Genomic DNA, 24,828 nt, shown 5'->3' with positions numbered 1-24,828 from the left:
CCGGCAAAATAGCAAAACTCTTTATAATATTAATCGCTATTTTGCCGAAGCCTTTATATTTAGACAAAGAGTTCTTAAAACTTATAAATCAAATCTAGCCGTAGAATTTATAAATCAATTCTAGCCGTAGAATTTATAAATCAATTCTAGCCGTAGAATTTGTAATCAGAACTGTTCTAGAAGTAGAACTGACTAAAACTGTTCTAGAGTAGAACTGTCAGGATCAGTTCTAGGTAGAACTGTCCAAATCAGTTCTAGGGTAGAACTGTCAGGATCAGTTCTAGGTAGAACTGTCCAAATCAGTTCTAGGTAGAACTGACCAAATCAGTTCTAGCTAGAACAGTTCTAACCTAGAACTGACTAAAAGGTGTCAGGCTGACAGTTCTACGTACTGTCCTAGAACAGTTCTCCTGACAGATTCTGACAGATTTAATGAGAGGTTAGAAGTGATCTCCACTGTATATATAAATACATATCAATTTATAGTAATACGATGAAGCTTTGGTACCGCTAAACTAATCAAAAAAGTTATTATTCTTTTTTTAGGATAAAAATTTCTAACTGACGTCGCCGTCATTTGCACTGAGGGGAGTGGACACAACACCTGCATAAATATTACTGTTTTACCACTTTATATATGATGTTTAAAATGTTAATTTTTCTATTGTGTATATTGTATTGTATTGTTTGTATATGCCTTCAACCCCCAGGGGTATAAATGTGCATTTCATTAATAAATAAATAATATAAATTTATAAAGGGGAAAAACTAACTTATCAAGCCGCAAAGGGGAAAAATTGGCCTGATCCTCGTTTTCCCCCATATAACGTTGAGGGGGGAAGTTGGATCATGCCAATTTTTCCGGGGGAAATATTGGATCGATCCAGTTTTTCCCCCAGGAAAAATTGGCATGGGGGAAGAATGGCTATAGGACACCGCTACCAGAAACAGCAATTATATTAATAATACAACAAATCGTTGACGCTGATACGGCCGCCAGAAACAGAACGTTATTAAAAACTTCAACAAATTATTGATACCGCCGCCAGAAACAGCACGTTATTAAAAACTTCATGAAATTATTGATACCGCCGCCAGAAACAGCACTTTATTAAAAACTTCAAAAATTCTCGACACCACCGCAAGAAACAGCACGTATAAGTCTACGAGTTTACTTCTTAAAAATGGGCCGTGGCATTTTTTAAAAATAACATTAATATTGGCAATGTGGCACATATCTTCTTAATACCAATAAAGTCTATGAAGCTATCAGTTTTTAAAAATACTAATAAATTGCAATTATCACCAAGTAAAAGACTGAAAAAAACCAACACAAATACAGTAAAATAATCGACACTTGAGAGTGATAGATCAACGGAGCAGACAGCTGTAGTGTCATCAAAACGAGCAATCATATGTAGGTACCATGCACAATAGCGTGACGTTATCAATTGTTGTAAGGGTTACCATGGCGCTGTTTGATAACGTACGAAGCCGGGCCGATTCTTAGAGATTTTACTGTCGCAAATTGAGTTTACCTAGCGACGCGGAGCGGAGATAGGTAAACGGATATTTGCGACAGTAAAATCGAGTTTTACGAAGGCCAAGCTTAAAATACAATACAGTTATCTCCATTCTAATGCCACATATTAAAATAAATGTCATTTAATAAATATGTTGGCTTAAAACTGGCATAAATAAAAAAGGCCGCGAAACTGTTGCATTGCCTTTAGCATCTAAACAATGTGACGTCATGTGTTTACTCTGGGTGTCAAACATGAATACTAAACATATTTTTACTTTTCGTTCGCTTCAGAATGGTTTCAATATAGACTAAAAGAAGATTTTGAGGCTCAAAATGTGAATATCTTGTTTATATTTTGAGAAATTACATATCCCAGAATTCAAAATGGTGGCTTTCTTAGTTACGGACTGGTAGAAGGATATAGTTCCCTTTAATTATAGTGTATTTTTTCTTAATTTTTTTTCTTTGCCTTTTTCATTCATTTGTTAGTTTTTATGGGGTGGAAATGAAAGAAGAGAGGTGAAATAACTTTTTGTTGAAGGTATTTTAACTGATTTTAATATGGAAAGAGTGATTAGGTCAAGTGCAAAAAGGTAATATTTACAGTTTTCGGAACATCTCTTGACTTGTCCATAGGGGTATGGATGTGTATTGGCTAAATTTGTAAGTTGTGTGAAAGCAATCTTTCTGAATTTTGGATATATTTTTGGACTAGTACTATACATTACACACACAAAAAATTGGACAAAAAGATTCGGTGCAATTTTTTTAATAAGACAAAAAGTTATAAAGAACTAATAGAGGAATTAATTGTGGTCTGTGGCCTAAGACGTGGAATCTAACCCCTCAAAATATTTATCAACGTCCAATGAAAATTATCGTTACAAACTAATTGCATTTGAATGATGATGTTACCATCGCGGGGATTGGCAATGGTTCTACTTTAGGAAAGTAACTGAAACCATGCTAGGAGTGGGATGTTGGCTTCTTGTGGAGAGTTGTCTCATTGGCAATCATACCACATCTTCTTTTTTTATATATATATACATGCATCTTCGTTTATATATATATCTGCGAGCATAGATAACTTTAGCTCAAAAACTTGAATGAAATTTTCATATATAATACGTATTGTTCCCGACAGCTTATATTTCACCAAAGTCTCATTACTTATTGGTGCAAATATTTTGAAATGACTGTACTAGAATGATATTAATAAATTGTAAACCTTTAAATCTTCTTGAGACATGATTATACACTAAAGGGTGTAGCTTGAAGTCAGACAAAGATATTCCAGCAAATACCATTGCATACTGAGATTATCTTGTCATTTAAAGATAAAAATGAATTAAAAAAGAATGTGTCCGAGGACACGAATCCCCCCTACTCAGGCTTTGTACTATTCAAAAGTTACAAAGGGGCACAAATCTAGAACGATAAATGACTCACTGCCCAAATTCGGACTATGACTGATTGTTTTGGTACAATTTTCCCTCGAATATTATTGCATTAGTGTGAGGGTTATGGCTGCAGGACACCAAATTGAAAAACAAAACAAAACGCTATTAATTTCATGCTTAAGGATGTCCGCTTGTCATGTTTTGGATTTTTTGTCAGATTTTCGGAATCGTCTGGTTTTATCCATTTGAATGCCTTAAAAAAAATCCCCATGAACCCCCATTTTTCTTTTTATAAATCTTTTACATGTATAATTATAGGTCATTTGTAAAAGGCTTATAAAATTTATTTTTTAATAGTATTTGAGAACTTTAACTAGTCAATGATAAAGTTATAAATCAAGAGAGAACATTTTCCCGCCAAAATTCCAACGGCTAATATCTCGAAAACATGCACATGGATCCCTATATTTTTTTGCTATTTTGATTCCTCTATTTATTCCCCATCAATACATACTAGTTTTATGAAAAGTTATTTATTTTGAAACTGAGCAGTGAACATCCTTAAAAGACTGCAGCTACCATTAACAAACTGCAGCTTGTAGGAATACAAACAACTAATTATAGACGTGATATTGGTTAACAACTGCATACTGAATGTGCGAGAGAAAGTATTAGCATTTTTACAGAATGTTCAGCTCTGTAAATATATTTCAACAAATTAAACAAATAGTTTGCCAAGATCTGGTTTAGTTTTTTAGTTTAAATAAAGCCTCAACAGTGGCGAAAGAAAAAATGTTCATTATAACGCCACTTCTTTACAACAGTGAATGGCAAAGTCCTCACATAAGAGGAGAAAAGTAAGAAATGTGTTATACGAGGATATCACCAGCCCAGTAGTCAACACTTCGGTGTTGACATGAATATCAATAATGTGGTAATTTTTATAAACCTGTTTAAAAAACTTTGAAATTGTTGAAAAACTAAGGTTTTTCTTATCCCAGGCATAGATTACCATAGCCGTATTTGGCACAACTTTTTGGAATTTTTTGATCCTCAATGCTCTCCTACTTTGTACTAGTTTGTTTTCATAAATATTTTGATATGAGCGTCACTGATGAGTCTTATGTAGAGGAAACGCGCGTCCGACGTACTAAATAATAATCCTGGTACCTTTGATAACTATTATCATGTTAGACAATTGAATATCTTCGAAACAAATCCAGTACAAAATCATATGGTTTATTTAGCATTTTTAAAAAGTTTTAGCATCGCCAAGACGGACTAAACCATTTCTCCTTATGTGTGTGCGTAAGAAGACAAAAACATTTTATAATGAATTTAAAATCTGTTTTATTTTATACGAATTCTTAATCACATTGTCAATTGATTCGGATATAAATATTTAAGAAGCTTATGATATAAATAAAATCAAATTAAATGTCCATTCTCAGGAGCCTGTTCAGCAATATACATTTCTCCGTTCCATTTCGACTCCCACGCCTCGTTGTTATCGTCTTTCTGATCTGGTTCGCTTTCTTCATTATCAGAAGAATTGCCTGCTACATTTTCGAATGTTTTATTATATTCGCATCCAAACGTTCTGTTAATAACATTAGGGTGTGTGTCCCCGTCTATGGCGTGGTTTGGTTCTGTATTTACACTACTGTCTCTAATGGCTAGGGTATCTTTTAAAAGAGCTTCTGCTGTCATTCGTACTTTCTCCATTTCTGAGTCATTACCAAAATCTCCAATATTGGGTAATTCAATTCTCCCACCTCGCTCAAACGTGTGTTCTTTCATGTGATGAATTAACTGAGAGCTATACTCGTATTCCTTATCACAGCTTCGACATTTAAATGACGTGCCCTCCTCTTGTTCTTCGTCATGAGTACGTGCATGTTTCCACAGTTGAGAATTATCACTGAAATCTTTACCACATAAGGGACATACATAAGGGCGTTCCCCAGTATGAACGCGTTCGTGCTTCTTTCTGTCATGTGACTGTGCAAAACCTTTTCCACAAACTCCACATTTATATGGTTTATCACCTAGCAGAGAAAATAGATAATAAAGGTAATTAGTGTTATGTTCGTCTCTTTTTATATATTATTCTATATGTTTCATTTATTATTATTCTATATGTTTCATTTATTTTCATTCTATATGTTTCATTTATCATATAACTATCAGTATGAAATGCAAACGTGCGAAATATTTCGAAATTTCATTGAAATATAGGTCCCGTATCCAAGCTTTTGCTGAATATTTAGCAGATTTCAGTTGAACATAACAATAAGTTCACTTCAGACTCATTGTTAAATCTCGCCGATACAGGCAGCTTGTTTAACAGACTGTCTCAGACATATGATATCATGTATATAGTGGACTATAAATCTTGAATTTTGATTTTGCTTCAAAATATTTTCGATTTTTAATGCAGTGTGTGCTCAATTGTATCAATATAAATTAAGAAATCATTTTTTTAAGATAAATCTTTTTTTTTATTGTTGTTGCTAAAACATGTTAAATGTTCAAGTTATCTTTTCACTTATAAATTTTTGTGTTTATGTAGCGGTAGCTGCAATGCCTGATAGCTGTATGGGTCTCCAAGATATTAGTTCCTCGTTATACATCAATGGAGCAGAAAATCTTTCGGTATTATTTTTTTGTGAATTCTCTTTTTCTTTTTGTCATTGTACATGTTGTAACATTCAATCAATTTAATTAACAGAAGAGTAAACTACTTAAATAATTCGTCTCTACATGTCTATAGTGCTTGATATTTTCATAGAACATTCCCTCCTCCCGTGTCCTTGCCCATTGTCTATATATATATATATACCTGTATGTATCCTGATATGTGTTTTTAAGTGACTGCTTTGGTTGAAACCTTTACCACATTCTTTACAGCAATAAGGTTTCTCTCCACTGTGTATCCTCGCATGTGTGTAGAGTCTATCTTTTCTTGTGAATCCCTTACCACATTCCTCACACTTATAAGGCGTCTCCCCTGTATGAGATCGAATATGTCGTTCTAATAAATACTTTTTCACAAAAGTTTTGTCACAAAGTGGACAATATTTTGTTTTGTCAGCACAGGCTACCTTGTCTTCCTTGTATTTCTGTCTGGTTAGTTCCTTATCAAATTCGCCATTATTATAAAGAATGTGTCCGGAATGTATTCGGAGATGGCGCTGTAAATGACCACTCTGGTTAAATTCTTTATCACAAATAAAACATTGATACGGTCTATATGTTGTGTGCGTCCGTTCGTGTCTGCGTTTATCACCGCTCTGGCTAAATTCTTTTCCACATATGTCACACTGGAATGGTTTTTCTCCAGTATGAATGCGCATGTGTCGATTTAGGTGGCCAATCTGACTAAACATTCGGTGGCATATATCGCATCCAAATGGCTTAGCGTATCCCTTCTTTGTATATTCATCTTTTTCCTCAACACCCATGTCATCTACGCTGTCAAACACTGGTTGTGGATCAACAGGCAGTTGTATAGCTTTCTTTTTACGAGGTTTAATCTTTGGTGGCCCATGAGTTACGAATATTTCAATATTTCGGCTAAAATAGTCATATTTATCATCAAGAGATTTCTCAGGACAAACACTTTCATTGAGAGGTGCCATGCCATTGTCTATTTGATACTCCTCGCTTACTCTAGGTTCTAAAGGTTCAGATTTCATGTCACACATGTAACTATTAATATTGTGTTCAGTGTTATCAGTAGGACAATTGTTGTCAAAATCATCAGATGGTATATGATCGCTATTTTGGGTACCAATAAAGTTGTCACTAGCAGACGTACTGAGAAACTGGTTTGGTTTAGTTGACAAATTAATTTCTACTGGAGAGTAAAAAGAGGCTTTCCCGTATTTATCAAATAACAGTTTGTCCCTCATTATACTTTTCTCGTATATTTCTTTAATTATCTTGGTCATGTCGCATGTTTCTGGAGCCATGTGAATATTATGGAAACGATCAGCTGAGTCTACTTTGCTAAAGTTTTCATGCGTTTCTATTGGCGAATCGCTAATCGTGTCACCTCCATGTCTAACTGAACTGATAATATGCTGTTTCTTACTAGCTGCTAGTTTTAGCGCAAGCTTGTCAATTGACGATAACATAGATGGTACATCTTGTGATACTTTGATCGACTCTACCTCCAGTGTATTTCTCAAGGCATCTGTTTTTATTCGAGCTGAAAGTATCATTTTCTGGTCCTGATTCCCTTTATCATTGACCACTTTGTATTGATTATAAACCTCTTTCATTCTGTTCGTTTTATCAAAGGTTGATGTTTTGCCATTATTCTGATCAGTTTTTAAATGAGGTATAGTTTTCTCTTGTATAACCATTTGCTGGTTGTTAACATTGGATTCAGATTGTCTTTGCTGGTTGTTAACATTGGATTCAGATTGTCTTTGCTGGTTGTTAACATTGGATTCAGATTGTCTTTGCTGGTTGTTAACATTGGATTCAGATTGTCTTTGCTGGTTGTTAACATTGGATTCAGATTGTCTTTGCTGGTTGTTAACATTGGATTCAGATTGTCTTTGCTGGTTGTTAACATTGGATTCAGATTGTCTTTCTGTACTCTCCAAGTCTACTTCCATCACCACTGGTAAATATCTGTAAAATAAAGTGAATAGTTCTTTGTATTTCAATAAATCGAAATTGCGTTTGTTATCCATATTATCATGCGTTATGCGGATAGTAAGTCGTTATTTAGGAACACAAATTTTAAAGCACATATGGGCACAGAGGCGAATTTAGAGGGTGCCCAGCCCCCCCCCCCCCCCCCCCCCCCTTGACTTGGAAAAAATTGGTTGATTATAAAGGGAATCACTGAAGCATGCCCGGAGCGGGCCCCCTCTTAGGCAGTCAGTGGGCCTCCACTTATGAAAAATTCTGGATCCGCTACTGGGGTATATGTGTAGACGATCTTCACATAATTTGGAGGTGAAGCTTAACTTTTTTATCAAGTCAGTTAAGCAAAAACTTTGTAATAGTTTTGTAAAATATTGGAACACAAAAAGAACAGATACACAGGATAGTAAATTAGATACTTATTTCAAACTTAAAACTTGTTTTTCGAAAGAAATGTATCTATCTTTAAACAATTTTCAATTGAGAAGTGCCATATGTAAAATTAGAATTAGTGCACATGATCTCAAAATAGAAAAAGACCGGTATAAAACATTATATATAGAGAGAGAGATCAAAGGCTTTGTAAGAAATGTAGTCTAAATTTGGTTGAAGATGAACAACATTTTATAACTAGTTGTCCAGCTTACAAAAATAATAGGGAGATATTTTTCAAGGAGATAAACTGTATTTGTCCGAATTTTATACATCTTTCAAATGAGGCAAAATTTGTATGGTTATTTACTAATGAAAATTTGTCTGTACTTAAATATTTAGGGAGCTATATTATTACAAGTCTATATGTTTGACGAAATGTTAAATTCATAATTGTAATAATTATATGGTTCTGATCCTGCCTGGAATTAAATGTATATGATTTTATTGAATGAAGATAATAACATCTGTCTGAACTTTTTTCAATATTTCATTTTATTATATAAAAATGTTTTTCTGTTACAAATCATTATGTATTGTTCTATGTGTACATGTTATGCTGCCCATCAATCATAATAAAATATTCTTATTCTTATTCTATTCTATAGTATTAACAATGAAAAAAATGATAGGAGTTTTAACTTTAGTGCTCAATGATAAATATTACACCCGTATGAAAAATATCAATTCAGTATGAATATGAATATGAATATTAACCAAACTGATTGTATAGTAATCCAACACGCTGTACTCTGATTTCCAACGTACCTTGCCTTGTACATGTGTAAACTAGACCGACATGTTAAACAACAATTTTAAACGCGCAAGGTAATAAACGTTAATATAAAGCAACAAAATATTTGTTCAGACATCAAAACTTTATAGCTGAAAAGTATGGCTTGTAATCTTAAGATATTCAAATTTCTGCAGCCAAACTTTATGGAATGAGTTGCCAAACCACTTTAGAACTGAAACATCGTAACTTTACTCAATTAACGATTCTAATAAACTCATGGAATAAAAATCTATTCCACTTCAACGCACGCGGGCTCAGTATATATTTCCACACTCTTTGTTTTATTTGCTTTTTTTTTTAAATTGTGTGATTCATATATGCTAATAAGTGTTTTATGTTGCTTTTAGTTTAGTACTCATGCATGTATGCATGCTATATGTGTCTTTTATGTTTTAAAAATAGTATTGTGCATGTTAAATTAGTTTAGTGTGTAAATGTATGCATTTGTCGATTATAAAAGCTCAAAGAGCTGGCTAATGTTTTCTGTTTGTTCTAACTTTACGAAAGCTTTTGATTTAATTTAATTTATTGGTGAATAATAATATTTTTCGTTGTAATGTTCCCGACACACAACAAATATTGACAAGCCTTGAAGGATTCTTTTTGCATTGTTTTGATCCCCTCATTATTTTGGTCGTCATGCTTTTCCGTCAACGGAAAAGGGGGGGGGGGGGGCATTCAAAAGAAGTCTTTATTTCTTTTCTTTCACTTAAACATCAATTATTATATTCGCACATATGTTCACAACTGAGAACATAAGCATAATAAAAGTGGGGGGTTTCATCGTCACTTAAGTATTTAGTGCACATTCTGTTTTTGACCTGTTGGTAAACATATTAATTGTACTATTAAAGTGATGGAGTTCAATGAATAAATTTATGTTTTAAAAATTATATATAAAAACATAGATATTTTCGTGTTTTTATACATAAATCACATCTATGGTTTATATTTGTATGCGTAAAAAATAATTATTGTTAAATTTAGGTAACAACCCTGTAATTTCTGATTTTAAACCAATAAAATATCTTTTATCTTTCATCTTTTCCTTTATCCTAGTATCATAGATATAAACATATATACTTCTGACACAATAATAACAAGCCACTGGTATGTGTATAGAAACGACAATCTTATCTTCACGAACGTGATAATAAAGGTTAATAATTTACATGTATATCCTGCTCGTAAACAAACACTCCATTATACAAAAACGATATAATTTATGATTAATGACAAAAACAACTACAGTGAATGTAGTTTTTGAATTAAAAATAAAGTTGATTATGTTTAAACATTTACAAACCTGATAACTCAGTTTGATTATTATCCTTTTCCGTTCACTTCCTCTATTAGAGATAAGGATATTGATCGATTGATCCTGCTCGACGTGTGTAGTACACACTTGACTTTGTGTGTGTATGGACAAAGAAACTTTATTTATAATGCGTCATATCCTGCTCTTAGTAATGCACACATTATGCTATTTACCACGTGACTTGGTAATACTACATATTTACACTGCAAATTAGTGATTTGGTCTCTATGATTGAATACTGAGTCTGAGATTGATAAACAGAATTTACGTCTAAAGAATCATTTTATCCTTTTTATGTTTTTAGATAAATTGAATAAATAAAAATAATGTACATTACATGTTAAATATTTTAGATAACATGTATACTCAAAATATCAAAATTGGATATATATATATATATAACTATGTAAACAAGCTTCCCCCAAAACTTGAAAATCAGTTTTTAAAGGAAAAATTTTAAAATCTTGAAGACATCAAGACAAATATTGTACGGTTGACCATGTTTCTGTATATGGACTCCATTGTTTCAACGAGATGCAGTATCATTTTCGTTTTTGAGAGTAAATAGCACAAAATAATGTTTTTCAAATTATAAATTACTTCAATTGAAATAGCCGAGACATACGTACCAAGTGGCTCTATTTTCTACCTTTATACAACTTTTCCAAGCGGTAATCTGTAATTCATTACTGTACCATTGGTTTCGGACTTACTACTTCATGTATTGATATATCGGAAAATTCAGTGGATCACTAAGAACATTTTTGTACATATATTTCTTGAAATAAAATTCTAAAAATTTCCCAAAAGCTATATAAATATTCGTGCACATTGAGTGAATTTTGTGCCAGACTTTAGTATATTATGTAAATTAGATCGTAAAAATATCTTTAAATTATTTACATAGGTATACTTGGTGACATGCACATTTTAATATAACAGCGAGTATGTGGCTCATGGTTTTATTGATATCGTTACAATAACTCACTAAGTTGCGATAGCTAAATCTAATTCCTCTAAACAAATGAGTTGATTCAGCTTACCATTCTTTCTTTTACCCCACACACCCCCTTTTTTTACCATCAAAATCGATTGCTTATTATAATCTGTTTGAATGAATGTTTGCTTAGCTCTAAATATTGCCCATTTAAAGCAAAATCACATCTTCTTTATAAATCTTACCATTCTCTCATGACAACAATGGACTGCATACATTGTTATAATCGAAAAGTAATTCAAACTAATGCATTTCGGTGCCTTTTATAGCTGACTTTGTGGTATGGGCTTTGCTCATTGTTAAAGTTTATAAGTTTAATGTCAGAAATTGCCGAGGACTATGTTAAAACGTGATAAGGTCCATGCAACCTATGCGTACATGGTTTTTTTTCAACGAATTGTCTAATGTATAAGGATTTCCAAATTCCGAATTCCATATTTCAATATGTTTATGACAATTTGTATATAAAATTTGTATAGAAAAAACAACTTACCTTAAATGAAGGAAATTTCAGTAGACAACTAATCTAAAAAGTCAAGTTTTGCACTGGGGTTACCAGCTTGTTGAAACCCATTGCTTCGGCATTTCTGTATAGCATGGGATTACAGACTCTGCTCTTATAAATATCTATTGGATAGTTATACAAAAGGACAAAACATTTCTGGGGTTAGCATTCATAGAGGACGAAAATTGCGTCCGGAACATAAAAATAAAACCAAATTCGACAAAATACGCATTGGGGAACCAACATTCATACCCATTGTATTGGTAGCAGTCTTTACGGCTAGGCAGTATAGACCCTGTCCTAATGAATAGAGTTTAGATAATAAGTAGTACTACGACATAAGGGTATAGAATTTCTAGGGTAAGCATTCTTAAAGACCGAAAATATCGTCCGTAACACAGGAAAAAAAGTCAAATTTGATAAAATATGCACTGGGGTCTCCCACTTGTTGACACCCGTCGCCCCGGCCGGCAGTTCTGTACGACTAGGGATTATAGACTCAGCTCTATACTTTTGGGTATTACTACAACGGGAGGACAAAGAAATTCTGCAATAAGCATTCCAAGAGGAATTGCGTCCGGAACCTGGAAATAGAACAAATTCGTTAAATACGCACATTCCGATCCATTGTCTTGGTAGTTCTTTACGGTTAGAGATTATTAACGGACCCTTTTAACGTATAGCTATTTGATATAACCACAACGAGAGGACAACGAATTTCTGCAGTAAGCATTACTAAAGGACAAAACAATTCGTCCGGAACATGGAATAAGCCAAATTCGATAAAATACGCATTTTGGGCATCCACTTTCCATTGTATTGGTAGTTCTTTACGGCTCTAACTTCTTTGTGTCTAGAAATTATATACGCTGCACTAATGAATAGTTACTAGATAGTACTACAACGTGAGGGTAAAGAATTTGGGGTAAGCAATCTTAATGGCTAAATTTCAAACGGTTACACGGAAAAAAGTCATATTTGATCAAATATGCATTGCTATGCAGTTTCTACAAGATTGTACTTTCTAATAATTGGTGAGTGCATGGATGTGGGTACTCAAACTCCAAAAGACCCTAGGTCTACTCCAATATCCCCACTAACCTCTTTGTCCAAAAGATCAATATATCACAGGGCTTCTGAAGTATCAGTAAAATTGGAACTAGGAACTAGTCCAAATGACAAAAGCATCAAAGAGACATGAACCAGACCAAAGAGCAAAAAAAAAACCAACCAAGGCCAGGAATGGGTCTTCAACTTTTGGAATTACAATATACATGTATATAAATGATGTGGAAATAAAGTCCAACTCTGGTGTAATGTTTAATCTGAGATTGCCCTGAATGCCTTTCACTTCACTCCTTCATTTCTGACTACTGTACACAACATGCAATTATTGATAATTCATTCACAAAGAGGAAAGCATTTAGTATAAATTTATTTTGATAACTTGTATCATATATAATATTATAACCACTTAGTCACACAAAAACCACGTGAAAACAAACAATTACAAAATATAAATTAATTTCATGTAGAAAATTTATACATTATTTTTATCAGGAAAATAACATATTATGGTTAATTATACTATTCCCAGATTTTATGAGAACACATGAGAATAAATAAAATCAAACATGTTTGAGAACATTGAATTATATAATCCTTGCTTTAAAAGCTAGCTGTAATATTAATGAACAATGATGAACTATATATACGTCAATTACATACATGTATGCATCACACAAAGCTCTTTTACATGCATGTAACAATATAGATAACATGTATATATAATACTGTGTATATATTTTAGAAAAAAAATAGTGTTTCTTAAAATTCAGTTATAATTAATGACCATATAGTTGTTCTTTCAAAGAACACTTACATGACTTACATGTTTGTAAGTAGTCTTTTTTCCATAAGTGTAAACACATGAAACAGGGGATTTTGAAATATGTATCTTAAGCCGTTTTTTAGAAATTATAAAATTATTATCAGTGATTATAAAACAAATGAGGCCCCTCATGGGGGGTCCTAGTAATCACATAATCACCATTTTTTTGCCAATATAATCACATAATCATTAAATATTTGCTTATCTTTAGTAATCAAATAATCATAAACTAAAAATACAGTCCTAGGTAATCAAATAATCATGAAATATTTGGCTTAATAATCAAATAATCATTAAAAAAATGGCCAAGTAATCACATAATCAAAAACCCCATGAGGGCCCTCACAAATCACAAGAACAATGTTCAGGCTAGCATAAATGTTTAATAATATAGCATCACTTTACCATTATGCTTAAAGAGGATTGTAATAAGCATAAGGGTATCTTTAATGGGCCAGGCTTCATGACAAACAAAGGTCAAAATTCAGGTCAAATGAAACTAGTGTTGAATTAAGATGCAAGTTGTCATGTACACTTTCTTTTGTCATGTTTCATTGTTTAGACAATACAAAAATAGAGTGATTTTGACAAATGTGTACAACTTTTTCATTTTTCCATCTTTTATATCCCAAAACAAATACCATGTATACAATTGAAATAAATAAGGTACAATGTAGCATAATTCTTTAAAAACAAAAACACTGGTGTTTAAAGTAACTTGTTAAATCAAATCATCAAGATGAGAATTTAGTAAAAATAAAAATGTCTTAAACAACACCTAAAATGAAAGATGACAAGTGACAAAATATATATATTTATCAGGCAATACTTATAAAGGATACCATCAGCAATTACCACAAATATTAGACAGTATTACAGTCTACACAAACACCAACAACTGATCATAACTAACCCAATAAACTGTTCATACAAATAACAATGAACAACATATTGTCCAGACATCCCATCCTTACGATCCTTGGTACAAGCACCCTACATTGTATGTTATAAAGTTTTGACTTTTATCAGAACATAAAAGTCTCTTTTATCAATTTTAAACATAATGGAACAATCATTTTACTTCAAGGGGGTCATGATCATGTTTTTTTGTCAAAGTCAGAAGTTTTTATTTGACTACATGTATATATCACAAACATTTTTGAAATTCTTTTTTTTTTTCTTTTTTTCTTAAGTTTTTTATGCTACCAATTCAAAATTCAACTGTATATTAAGCATGAAAAGGTACATGTATGAGGAAAGTCGGGATTCATATTATTTTCTCTCATCTGCTTGACCACAATATTTCTTTTCACCAAATTGGGAATCAGAATGGGTTTTTTTTTAGGATAAACTTTCTAATTATATACATGTATAACCACAATATTTTTTCATAAAAACTATTGTGTTTAGAGACACATATATACCAATGCCTGGCATATACATGTACATGTACCTTGTACCATAATCATGATTATACAATTCAAACATGTCAAAACATACAACACAAATTCAACCCTTTTATAAAGCAAGGAATAATTCATTTCATACAAAGGAATGTTTAATAAGATGAGATTTGAGATTTCCTCTCTGGGTGAATGCCTTTCCACATACTTCACAAGTAAAAGGCTTAGTCCCAGTATGAATTCTTTCATGTTCTTCAACATTGACCTTTTGATGAAAGCCCTTACCACAGAAGGAACATCTGAAACGTGGTTCCTCTCCATGTGACCGTTTGTGTCTCCTAAGATGATCATTCCTCAAATAGGATTTCCCACAAACAGTACAAGGAAAATTGCGTTCACCCGAGTGTGTAAGTTCATGCCGGTGAAGACATTTAGTATTGTTAAAGGTTTTACTACATATAGCACACTTGTGAGGTTTAAATCCAGTATGTGTACGCTCATGAAGTCGGAGACTTTCTTTCTGTCCAAATCCCTGTCCACAAGTTTCACACAAGAAAGGTTTTTCTCCACTATGTATTCTCTCATGGTTTTGTAACTGGTGAAGCTGTCTAAATGTTTTACCACATTCTTTGCAGATATGTGGTCTTAAACTATCATGTTTCTTCCTATGTTTCTTCAGCTCGGCATCATTTCTGTAAACACGGCCACATGTTTCACAAGTAAATGGGGCATCTTTGGTGTGAATTTTCTTGTGTCTTTTCAATTGAGTAAAAAGACTAAAAGTTTGATCACAAAATTTACATTTATAAGGGAGTTCTCTATCAGAGATACATGTTTCAGTCTGTGGGACAAATTTCTTTGTCCCCATATCTTTTGGATTTGATTTGTTTGAAGATGATAGGAACATAAAAGTTTGGCTTCCTTTGTCAAATTTAATAGCTACATTATCTTGAGCCACATTCTCAATTTCATTGTCAACAGACTGAATTCTTTTCAGTTCTAAGTTTTCTTCAATAGAATCTGAATCACTCTCATGACTATAGCTAGGGTTTAAAATTTTAGATAAATGGTCCCCCAATGAGTCATGGTCCTCTTCATTCCTTGATTTTACATTCTCCTCAACAAATTCTGAATAGTTTGTATCAGGCTTTACTAATTCTGCTACATATGGTTTATTTTGTTCTGCTACATATGGTTTATTTTGTTCCGTATTGTCAGTCAGTGAATTCTCATCTTCAAAACTTTGGTTGACATTCATTATATTGTCAATAAATTTATCATTTCTATTGCATATATCTGTATTTTCTCCCCTTTTTTGTAAATCAATTCCATCTATTCTGTGTTTATAAGTATTTGTGTTCTCTGGCACAGTTGTTTCAGGTAAGATTATCTCCCCTGGGATTTTATTTTTATTTCCAGACTCTATATCACAAGCTATCTCTGTGTTTTTAAGTTCTTCATTCACCTGTCTTAATGACACCATTTCAGATTTGCCCAAAAGGCGTTCTGCGATTTCTAAAAAACTGGCTTCATTAGTATTAGCCTGTTCACCTTGTTCATCATTTGTGTTGCTCCTTTCATGATTTATTGTCTGTTCTTCATTGATTGTTGAATTATGAATAAATGGTCCAGTTACTCTACGAAAGTCCATAGTTGTCAACCTACAAAAATATTTAGAAATTGCTTAAATCAATATACAAATACAGTATATATTTATCAAACTTTATACCAGGTACTAATAAACCTTACTTGCATGCTGTACTATAGTACCTTGTTGTAAAAGACACCAGAAGTCATCTTTAATAATATTGTTCACTTTTCTCTCAATTTGGCTGGTTAATACAAATATATTTACTTCATTGTGCAGGATAAACTAGAAATAATTTTGGTTTTGTAAATACTTAATCACAATTCCCTAATGACAGCAGTGCTGATTGTCAATTATGTGAATTAAATCTTGCTGAAAAAAAAAATTGTGCAATACACATGACACATAAACTCATCATAGATACCAGGATGTGCGTTTCGTTTACAAAATACTCATCAGTGATGCTCGAATCCAAAAAAGTTAAAAAGGCCAAATAAAGTATGAAGTTGAAGAGCAATGAGGACCAAAATTCCTAAAAGTTTTACGAAATAGAGCTAAGGTAATCTATGCCTGAGGTAGAAAAGCCTTTGTATTTCAATAATTCAAAAATTTTGTGAACAGTAAATTTATAAATATAACCATATCAATGATAATTCATGTCAGCACTTTTTGTCAGCACAAAAGTGCTGACTACTGGGCTGGTGATACCCACGGGGAAATAAATCTCCACCAGCAGTGGCATCCCAGTGGTAGTAAATAAACTCATCATACAAAATGTAGCTGACACCAGGACTAAATTTTGTATATAAACACCAGACACGCTTTTCGTCTAGAAAAGACTCATCATGTAAACATGTCAACAATATTATAGTTTTCCAACAACTAACTCAACATTTGAATGGAAGTGACGGTACCCCAAAAATGATGAATGATGTTCACTAATACCAGAGTTTTTGACGGAAATGCATCAAACTCGAAAGTTGTCTATTCGTTCTAACGTAACCGTACACAAATGACAAAACCGACATGACCGAGTACCCAAAATGAACCTATTTAGCAAAAATAGCAGACGAAATCTTTCAAGATCTCATACATTGTCATAGAGACTGATCAATTTGTATTTTTATGATTTATTTATTATTTATATAACTGTCTAAATATGAGAAAATAAAGGGTGGCAGGTAGGTGAAACTTACATAAGAATTGATAAATGAAAAATAAACAAATTGATACCCCATATAAATAATTCCAAGGCCGTCCGTTGGCCATATTGGGACTAGAAGCGAGGATTGGACAGCAAATGTGCACTTTTTGATATGGACCAGCTGTGATGTCCCACGGCCCCAGCTTGTCTGGCAAAACAGCCGTTAGACCACTGTAGTTATCTCCTACAGCATGTACAGTACCTGCCCAAAATTATTCGTCACCTTCATTTGTTTGCTATCCATTTATATAAAAACACACTTTTTTCAAAAAATTGTTTTATGGGCATTTATGGTTGGATTTTGATCAACAAGGCCTTAAAAGACGTAGAATTGTCGAAAGTATGTTTGTTTATTTGGTAATAGTTTTGTCCTCAGGTGTTTTTATTTTGTCTTGATATGAACACATACACATGTACAATAATTTTTAATAATTTAATTTGGTTGAATGTATAGCGAATTTCTGAACAAAAAAATAATATTTTGTGTTAATGAACTTTTATATCTTGTGAAAAAATAAAAATGATCCACAAAACAAGATATATCAAAATAAACAAATACATCTGTAACAATTCTGCTTTTATTGGTACCAAGTTGCTTAGGGGACGACCATTTGATATTCTGGGGGGGGCCAGGAGGATTTTGAAAATAAATAACTCATCCTTGATAATCACAAAAATAAATGGTTTGTTCTGTGGTAGTTTGAAAATAAATTACCTGACTTGCAATGTATTGAAAATAAATAACTCAGCAGGTCTATAGCTTATTGGGCCTTCAGCGGTTCAAAAACCCTTCAAAAAAAAATTTTCCTCGCTCCGCTCGGCGAGATATGTTTGACAATACTTTTGAAAGAGGCTAGGTAAAACCAAACTAAATTAACTTTAATACTATCATGACTATGTATGTATGCAATATGTGTATATTGCTTGGGAATATAAATAATTCAGTTCATTAAGAAAATTATAAAATACTTAATCTAATTATACCAATTGTCTTTTGTAATATACTTATTACTATGTATTTGTGTTTCATTTGTCCTTTCTCGCTTATATGTACTATCTTAAAATGTTTGTATATATATTGTCCTCTAGTACACAAGTATGTGACTGAGGTTATGAATGAAATCTTGAATCTTAAAATTTCTGAAGGGGATAATGATCTTCTAGTATTCTGAGTAAATGGTACACAATGACTTGACTATACATGTATTAATGGTTAACCTTTTTAAATGGTTTTTTGGATGGAGAGTTGTCTCATTGGCACTCACACCACATCTTCCTATATGTAATTGTTCTTAATTAACAAATATTTAAAAAAATTGTATGTTTTCGAATATCATAAATATAGTGGTAAAAAATAAATAATCAGTCCCTTGCTTTAATAAAAATGAAAAATCTTGCTTCAATAGTGCAGAAAATGAATAATCTGTCCTCTCAGTTAACAAAAATAAATAACCGATCAAAAACAAATCCTCCTGGCCCCCCCCCCAGAATATCAAATGGTCGTCCCCTTAAAATCAAACCAAAAATGACCCCAAAATATATTTTTGTAAAAAAACTACAGAGGGGGGATATGACCTTTATCAGGACTCCGGGATCGGGTGTTTTTAAGGTCAGGATGTCGGGATTGATACTTTCGGGATCTGGGAATTCTTTATTCGAATTTCTGGACATCAGGATTTCGTGTTTTTAAGTCCGGGATTTCGGGATTTCAAGTTTTTAAGCACGGGATTTCGGGATCAGGACCCCTCCCATCCCCCCTCTATACAATATATAGGGAAAAAAAACTCAAGTGACAAATACTTTTGGCCACACTCTGTAGCTGTACATGTATCACAGGTAAATATACGTTGATAGTTGGTCTTCTAATGGGTAGAAACAAGTGCCTGTGACATGTATGTTGACTTTTTGTGATTTTTTTCTGGGTGTGTATTAATTTTCCTAGCTATATAGAGGTCGAAACGAAAATGCAAAGTACTGTCTAAAGGTTGCAATATTGTATTACCTAAATGAACACAGCAGAACTGACTATACAATCCCATTAAATGCAAATATTTACACACAATAAAAGTAATTAAAAATGTTGAAGTTCCTGCTTATCGCCCTTGTTCGTGTGGTCTAGATAATTACCACACTTTAACTTTCGTGACAGTTATCCAACACCTTCCCCAAATGGTCATAGTGTAAGCGGTAAATATTTTAGTCAATCAAAAAACATAAAAACCTAAAACAAAAATGCGGGTTCCTATGGAACGCCACGACTGCCTTATGTTAATAATCAGCATTATACGCAGTGTTCACAGCATTATATGAAGTGATCACAGCATTATATGTAGTGCTCACAACATTATATGAAGTGATCACAGCATTATATGCAGTGCTCACAGCATTATATGCAGTGTTCACAACATTATATGAAGTGCTCACAACATTATATTAAGTGCTCACAACATTATATTAAGTGCTCACAACATTATATTAAGTGCTCACAACATTATATTAAGTGTTCTCAACATTATACGTTTTTTGTTGTATGATGAGATTGATGTATGATGAGATTTATGAATGATGAGATCATTCGGTAAACTTCGTTTTTTAGCGGAAATTACCGAATCCATAAAAAGTTATTAAAATCATGTTATCATAAGGTAGCATACAATATTTAAAACTGATTGAAATAAGTAAGGAAAAGATGAAACTGAGAGGTGAATGATTGAAGTAGTTCTGTTCGTCGTAAGAAATACGAATGGCAAAATGTAAGTTAAATAATAAAAAGTTTATTTAATGAAATATCGTAGGAAAATTTGTATGATATATATTCTCGAGTTCATTTCCTACTGAAGAAATTTAGCAAGGTGCTACTTTATAGTCCGTACTCAGTTTTAAAAAGCTTAATTACCTTTTAAATAAAACAGTCAGCTTTCTATAACACATAGGTGCCATATTACGCTAGCTTATATATGTCATATGATAGAGTCATTTTTGGCATCGATTTTCAGAATTTGGCATTTTTACATGAATAAGTATCTAACAGATATGGAAAATGCAGTTTAAAGCATTTCACTGTAGGTGTTAAACATAACTTTACATCCGGCAATTATTCCATTTTTTACAAGCTTTTTAGCACGGCAAGTACTAAGATTGTCTTCTAAATATGATCAGCAGTCTTATATAGAAATTTAAACTTTCAATTATGGATTCGGTAATTTCCGCTAAAAAAACGAAGTTTACCGAATGATCTCATCATTCATAAATCTCATCATACATCAATCTCATCATACAACAAAAAACGTATAATGTTGTGAACACTTAATATAATGTTGTGAGCACTTAATATAATGTTGTGAGCACTTAATATAATGTTGTGAGCACTTAATATAATGTTGTGAGCACTTCATATAATGTTGTGAACACTGCATATAATGCTGTGAGCACTGCATATAATGCTGTGATCACTTCATATAATGTTGTGAGCACTACATATAATGCTGTGATCACTTCATATAATGCTGTGAACACTGCGTATAATGCTGATTATTAACATAAGGCAGTCGTGGCGTTCCATAGGTTCCCTTTAAAAGCAAAAACATAGCGACTTTGTATATGATAATTGACATATGCATTATAAAGTCTAAGAAAAAAACGGGAATTTTCAGATACAAAAATGTACACCGACCATATATGTATTTGTATTTGTATTTGTATTTGTATTTGTATTTGTATTTATGTACTGTGAACTTGATTTTCAGAGGCGGATTTAGGGGTGCCAGCCCCCCCCCCCCCCCCTTTTTTTGGGAAAAATTAGGTTGCTTATATAGGGAATCACTGAAGCGTGACTGAAGCGGCCACCTCTAAGGTCAGTCAGTGCCGGGGCCCCCACTTATCGGAAAATTCCTGGATCCGCCACTGATATCGGCATGCTAAAGTTCACAAAGACAGCCGGAACATATGATGATAACACAAAACTAGATCTCTGTAATGTCTGGCTTGATTTTGTAGTTTTCAACTTGTCCGGCAAACCTGTGCTTTACTGTTATGCAAACGCAACAAGAATTTAAAAAAAAAATCATTTAGGAAAGGACCTGGCCTGTCTGTAAAACATTTGAAACATGCATAAAAAAAGCACATTTCAGCCCAAATGATCAAAATACCTTGAGAACTGGAAGAGTCTAGAATCAGTCAGGGTTACAACAGGTTTATTTAGGAATGACTGTAATATTTTTTCTGTCTATGTCTATGACTATTAAATATTTGGTGCACACTAAATAACGCGCGTAAGGGGTTATTTAACAGTGTGCGCCACATTTTTTTTTTATGTTTGTAACCGGAGAGCACGTATCTACTCTACAAATTCATATCGTCACCACCGGGATTCGAACCACGGTCGTCTGGGTGACAGTCAGTGTTTTAACCCACTCAGCCAAAGAATCGGTTCCCTAGCCCAGTTGATTAAAACTGGCTATATATGTTCTACCTCTACTAAGGGAAGCAACCCCGCTACATGTTATTTCGAATAGACAGAAAAAATATTTCAGTCATTCCTTAAATATTTTTAAAATACAAAAAAGGAAAATTTCATGTAGAATCCTCCGGAAAATGCACTGTTTTAGAATTAACTCCCCTTGAAATGTCAATTGTAAAAAAAATAAAAACAACCAAAACTAATCAACATTTGCCAAAATATTAATATTTGTAAGTTATATTCTTATAAATTGGTTCTTAAAAATGAAAAATCACATTAAGTATCTGCATTCCTGCATCACATTTTGCTAACTTGTTAGAAAATATGGACCTTTGGTTCTCTGTTTTTTACAATCCAAGATGGAGGAAGACACCCGTCTCCTTATTAAATTATTATAAGTATAGGCAACCACATAGCTAGAAGATTTCAGAAAATTCCCGTTTTGTTTGATTATCCTTTGTTAGTGACGGTAACTGTTGGATCAGAATATTATTCCAAAATTATCGTTGTCGATGAAAGATTTATAAACAAAAATGACATAACATGATTAAAAATAAACCACACACACGAAAACGCACTGTACAATATTAGAATAATGCCTCGTTCACACGGAGATTTAATTCGAATTGAATTCGAATCGAATTCGCAATTAAGTCGCGTTCCCACACTCTTCTTTTTAATTCGAATTGATTCGAATTGGCTTATTCGAATTATCTAATTCGCATTAAAAATACGCTTTTGTGAATACGAATTAAAAGTTAACGTCGTTTGGGCAGTAAAGCGAATTTGATGTGCATTGTAATTCGAATTAGAATTGACTTTATGACGTAAAACGTTTCGAATGCGAATTAAACTAATTCGAATTGTAATGCGAATCGAATTCGAATTACGTGTGAACTCAGCATGAATATACGCATGCATTCATCATAAATTTTGACATGGACATTTGTCAAGTATTTCAACGATCACTTTGAAGCAATGTCATCCAATGTAAAATGTTCCCCGACCTGTGTAATCCATGTCCGTCTGTATAGCATCTTCGCTAGCCAAGGGTAACGATCCACTCCCGTTCTCTTCATAGAGAACCGGAGTGGATCGTAACCCTTGGCTAGCGAAGATGTCTGTATAGTTAAATATGTTGCAGTTCAAACATATTTTATGCTAGAATGTATAATTATGTAGTCTAGGTTTAATATCATGCATCGGCTAAATCAGTAATTTATTTAATTTTGTAATGAAAAAAATAAAAAAGGTAAGAAAAATTTCTGCTTCTACAGGCTTACATCTTTTTACCAAATATGCTTCAGAAGAGAATGTAAGTGGTACAACATGTGTCGTAGTATGCTAACGTATATGAAGCGGCATTATTATCATGAATGATATCAATTTTACCACTGACACCAGATGCATATTAAGACAATTAATGTCTCTTCCGTGATGCTCAAGGTCTCGATATTTAAGATATCGCATATCAAATTTATTCGTTCATAGTCACGGTAATAATTTACGTTTTTGATTGAGTTCAGCCTGCTAATTGATATTTTATCGTGTGTTTTTCTATGTTGTGATGTTATGCTATTGTTTCAGAAAAGAAAAAAGGGAGAAGGTTTGGTACCATTAAAACGTTTAATCCCGCTGCAAATGTTTGCACCTGTCCTAAGTTAGGAATCTGATATACAGTGTACAGTAGTTGTCGTTTGTTTATGTAATTTATACGTGTTTCTCGTTTTTTTATATAGACCGTTGGTTTTCCCGTTTGAATGGTTTTACACTAGTAATTTTTGGGCCCTTTATAGCTTGTTGTTCGGTGTGAGCCAAGGCTCCGTGTTGAAGACCGTACATTGACCTATAATGGTTTAATTTTTTAAATTGTTATTTGGATGGAGAGTTGTCTCATTGGCACTCACACCACATCTTCCTATATCTATAAACCCATAGCCAAAAACGTCGAAGAGCTGATCAAACTAGAAACAAAAGTTTAGCCAACTAGGACATGGAGGCATTGTAAGCATCAGATAGATACAAAGCAGAAATACATTTAAGAAAAAAGTTGAAGACAGTGATGTTTAAAGCCGTGACCTGAAATGTAATACTCGAGTACTCCGGGTCATGATGCTCTCGAGGACTCGAGTACTCGGGAAAATCTTTAACGTCTAGTGAAAACTTTTGATTTGTGTTGAGATGTGTTTTTTTGTTTTTCACCTTTCATAAGCTTAACTATAATATGATGTTATCGCTTGTCATCATATCAAACTGTATAACTACAAAATATAACTTGACCTAGGTTATGTGTATCGCTATTCCTGTCTGAATGCGGCCACGAAAGAAAGAAAAAATATGTCGTTCCCTCAATATACTAGTCATTCCCTCAAGAAGCTATTTCGTTCCCACAAGATAGTTATCTCGTTCCCTTGAGATACTTAGTCGTTCCCTCAAGATATAATGTCGTTCCCTCAAGATATAATGCCGTTCCCTCAAGACAGTTATCTTGTTCCCTCAATATGGTAAGTCGTTTCCACAAAATAGTTATTTCGTTCCCACAAGATAGTTTCTCGTTCCCTCAAGATGCTATGTAATGTCGTTTCCACAAGATAGTTACATCTTTCTCTTTTGTTATGAACAAAACATATTTCATTTCAATAATAGTT

The 24,828-nt window shown here is 33.1% G+C and overlaps 1 protein-coding gene across 1 annotated transcript; it reads right to left on the bottom strand.

Annotated features, from left to right (window-relative positions):
• Positions 1–4,281: 4,281 nt before the first annotated feature.
• Positions 4,282–19,834, bottom strand: LOC134705606 (zinc finger protein 236-like). The gene is made up of 5 exons (XM_063564329.1): positions 19,724–19,834; positions 15,075–16,590; positions 14,440–14,519; positions 5,768–7,569; positions 4,282–4,973 (listed from the first exon to the last, which is right to left on the bottom strand). Exons 2-5 carry the CDS (start codon positions 16,578–16,580, stop codon positions 4,354–4,356), a joined length of 4,008 nt encoding a protein of 1,335 aa, XP_063420399.1. The 5' UTR covers positions 16,581–16,590; positions 19,724–19,834; the 3' UTR covers positions 4,282–4,353.
• Positions 19,835–24,828: the final 4,994 nt, after the last annotated feature.

This window comes from Mytilus trossulus, chromosome 2 (assembly GCF_036588685.1).
Source record: "Mytilus trossulus isolate FHL-02 chromosome 2, PNRI_Mtr1.1.1.hap1, whole genome shotgun sequence".
NCBI classification, from domain to species: domain Eukaryota; kingdom Metazoa; phylum Mollusca; class Bivalvia; order Mytilida; family Mytilidae; genus Mytilus; species Mytilus trossulus.
Note: the sequence above shows the minus strand (reverse complement) of the source record. Positions and strands in the feature narration are given on the sequence as shown.

Bases quoted from the DNA above. Each gene is read 5' to 3' on its own strand.
- LOC134705606 (XM_063564329.1), bottom strand. From the start codon at position 16,580: ATGGACTTTCGTAGAGTAACTGGACCATTTATTCATAATTCAACAATC. The intron at 14,520-15,074 runs GTATGAAATGAA...CATACAATGTAG, and splicing joins ATCTTATTAAACATTCCTTT to GGTGCTTGTACCAAGGATCG. The intron at 4,974-5,767 runs GTATATATATAT...TTTCTCTGCTAG, and splicing joins ACATATCAGGATACATACAG to GTGATAAACCATATAAATGT.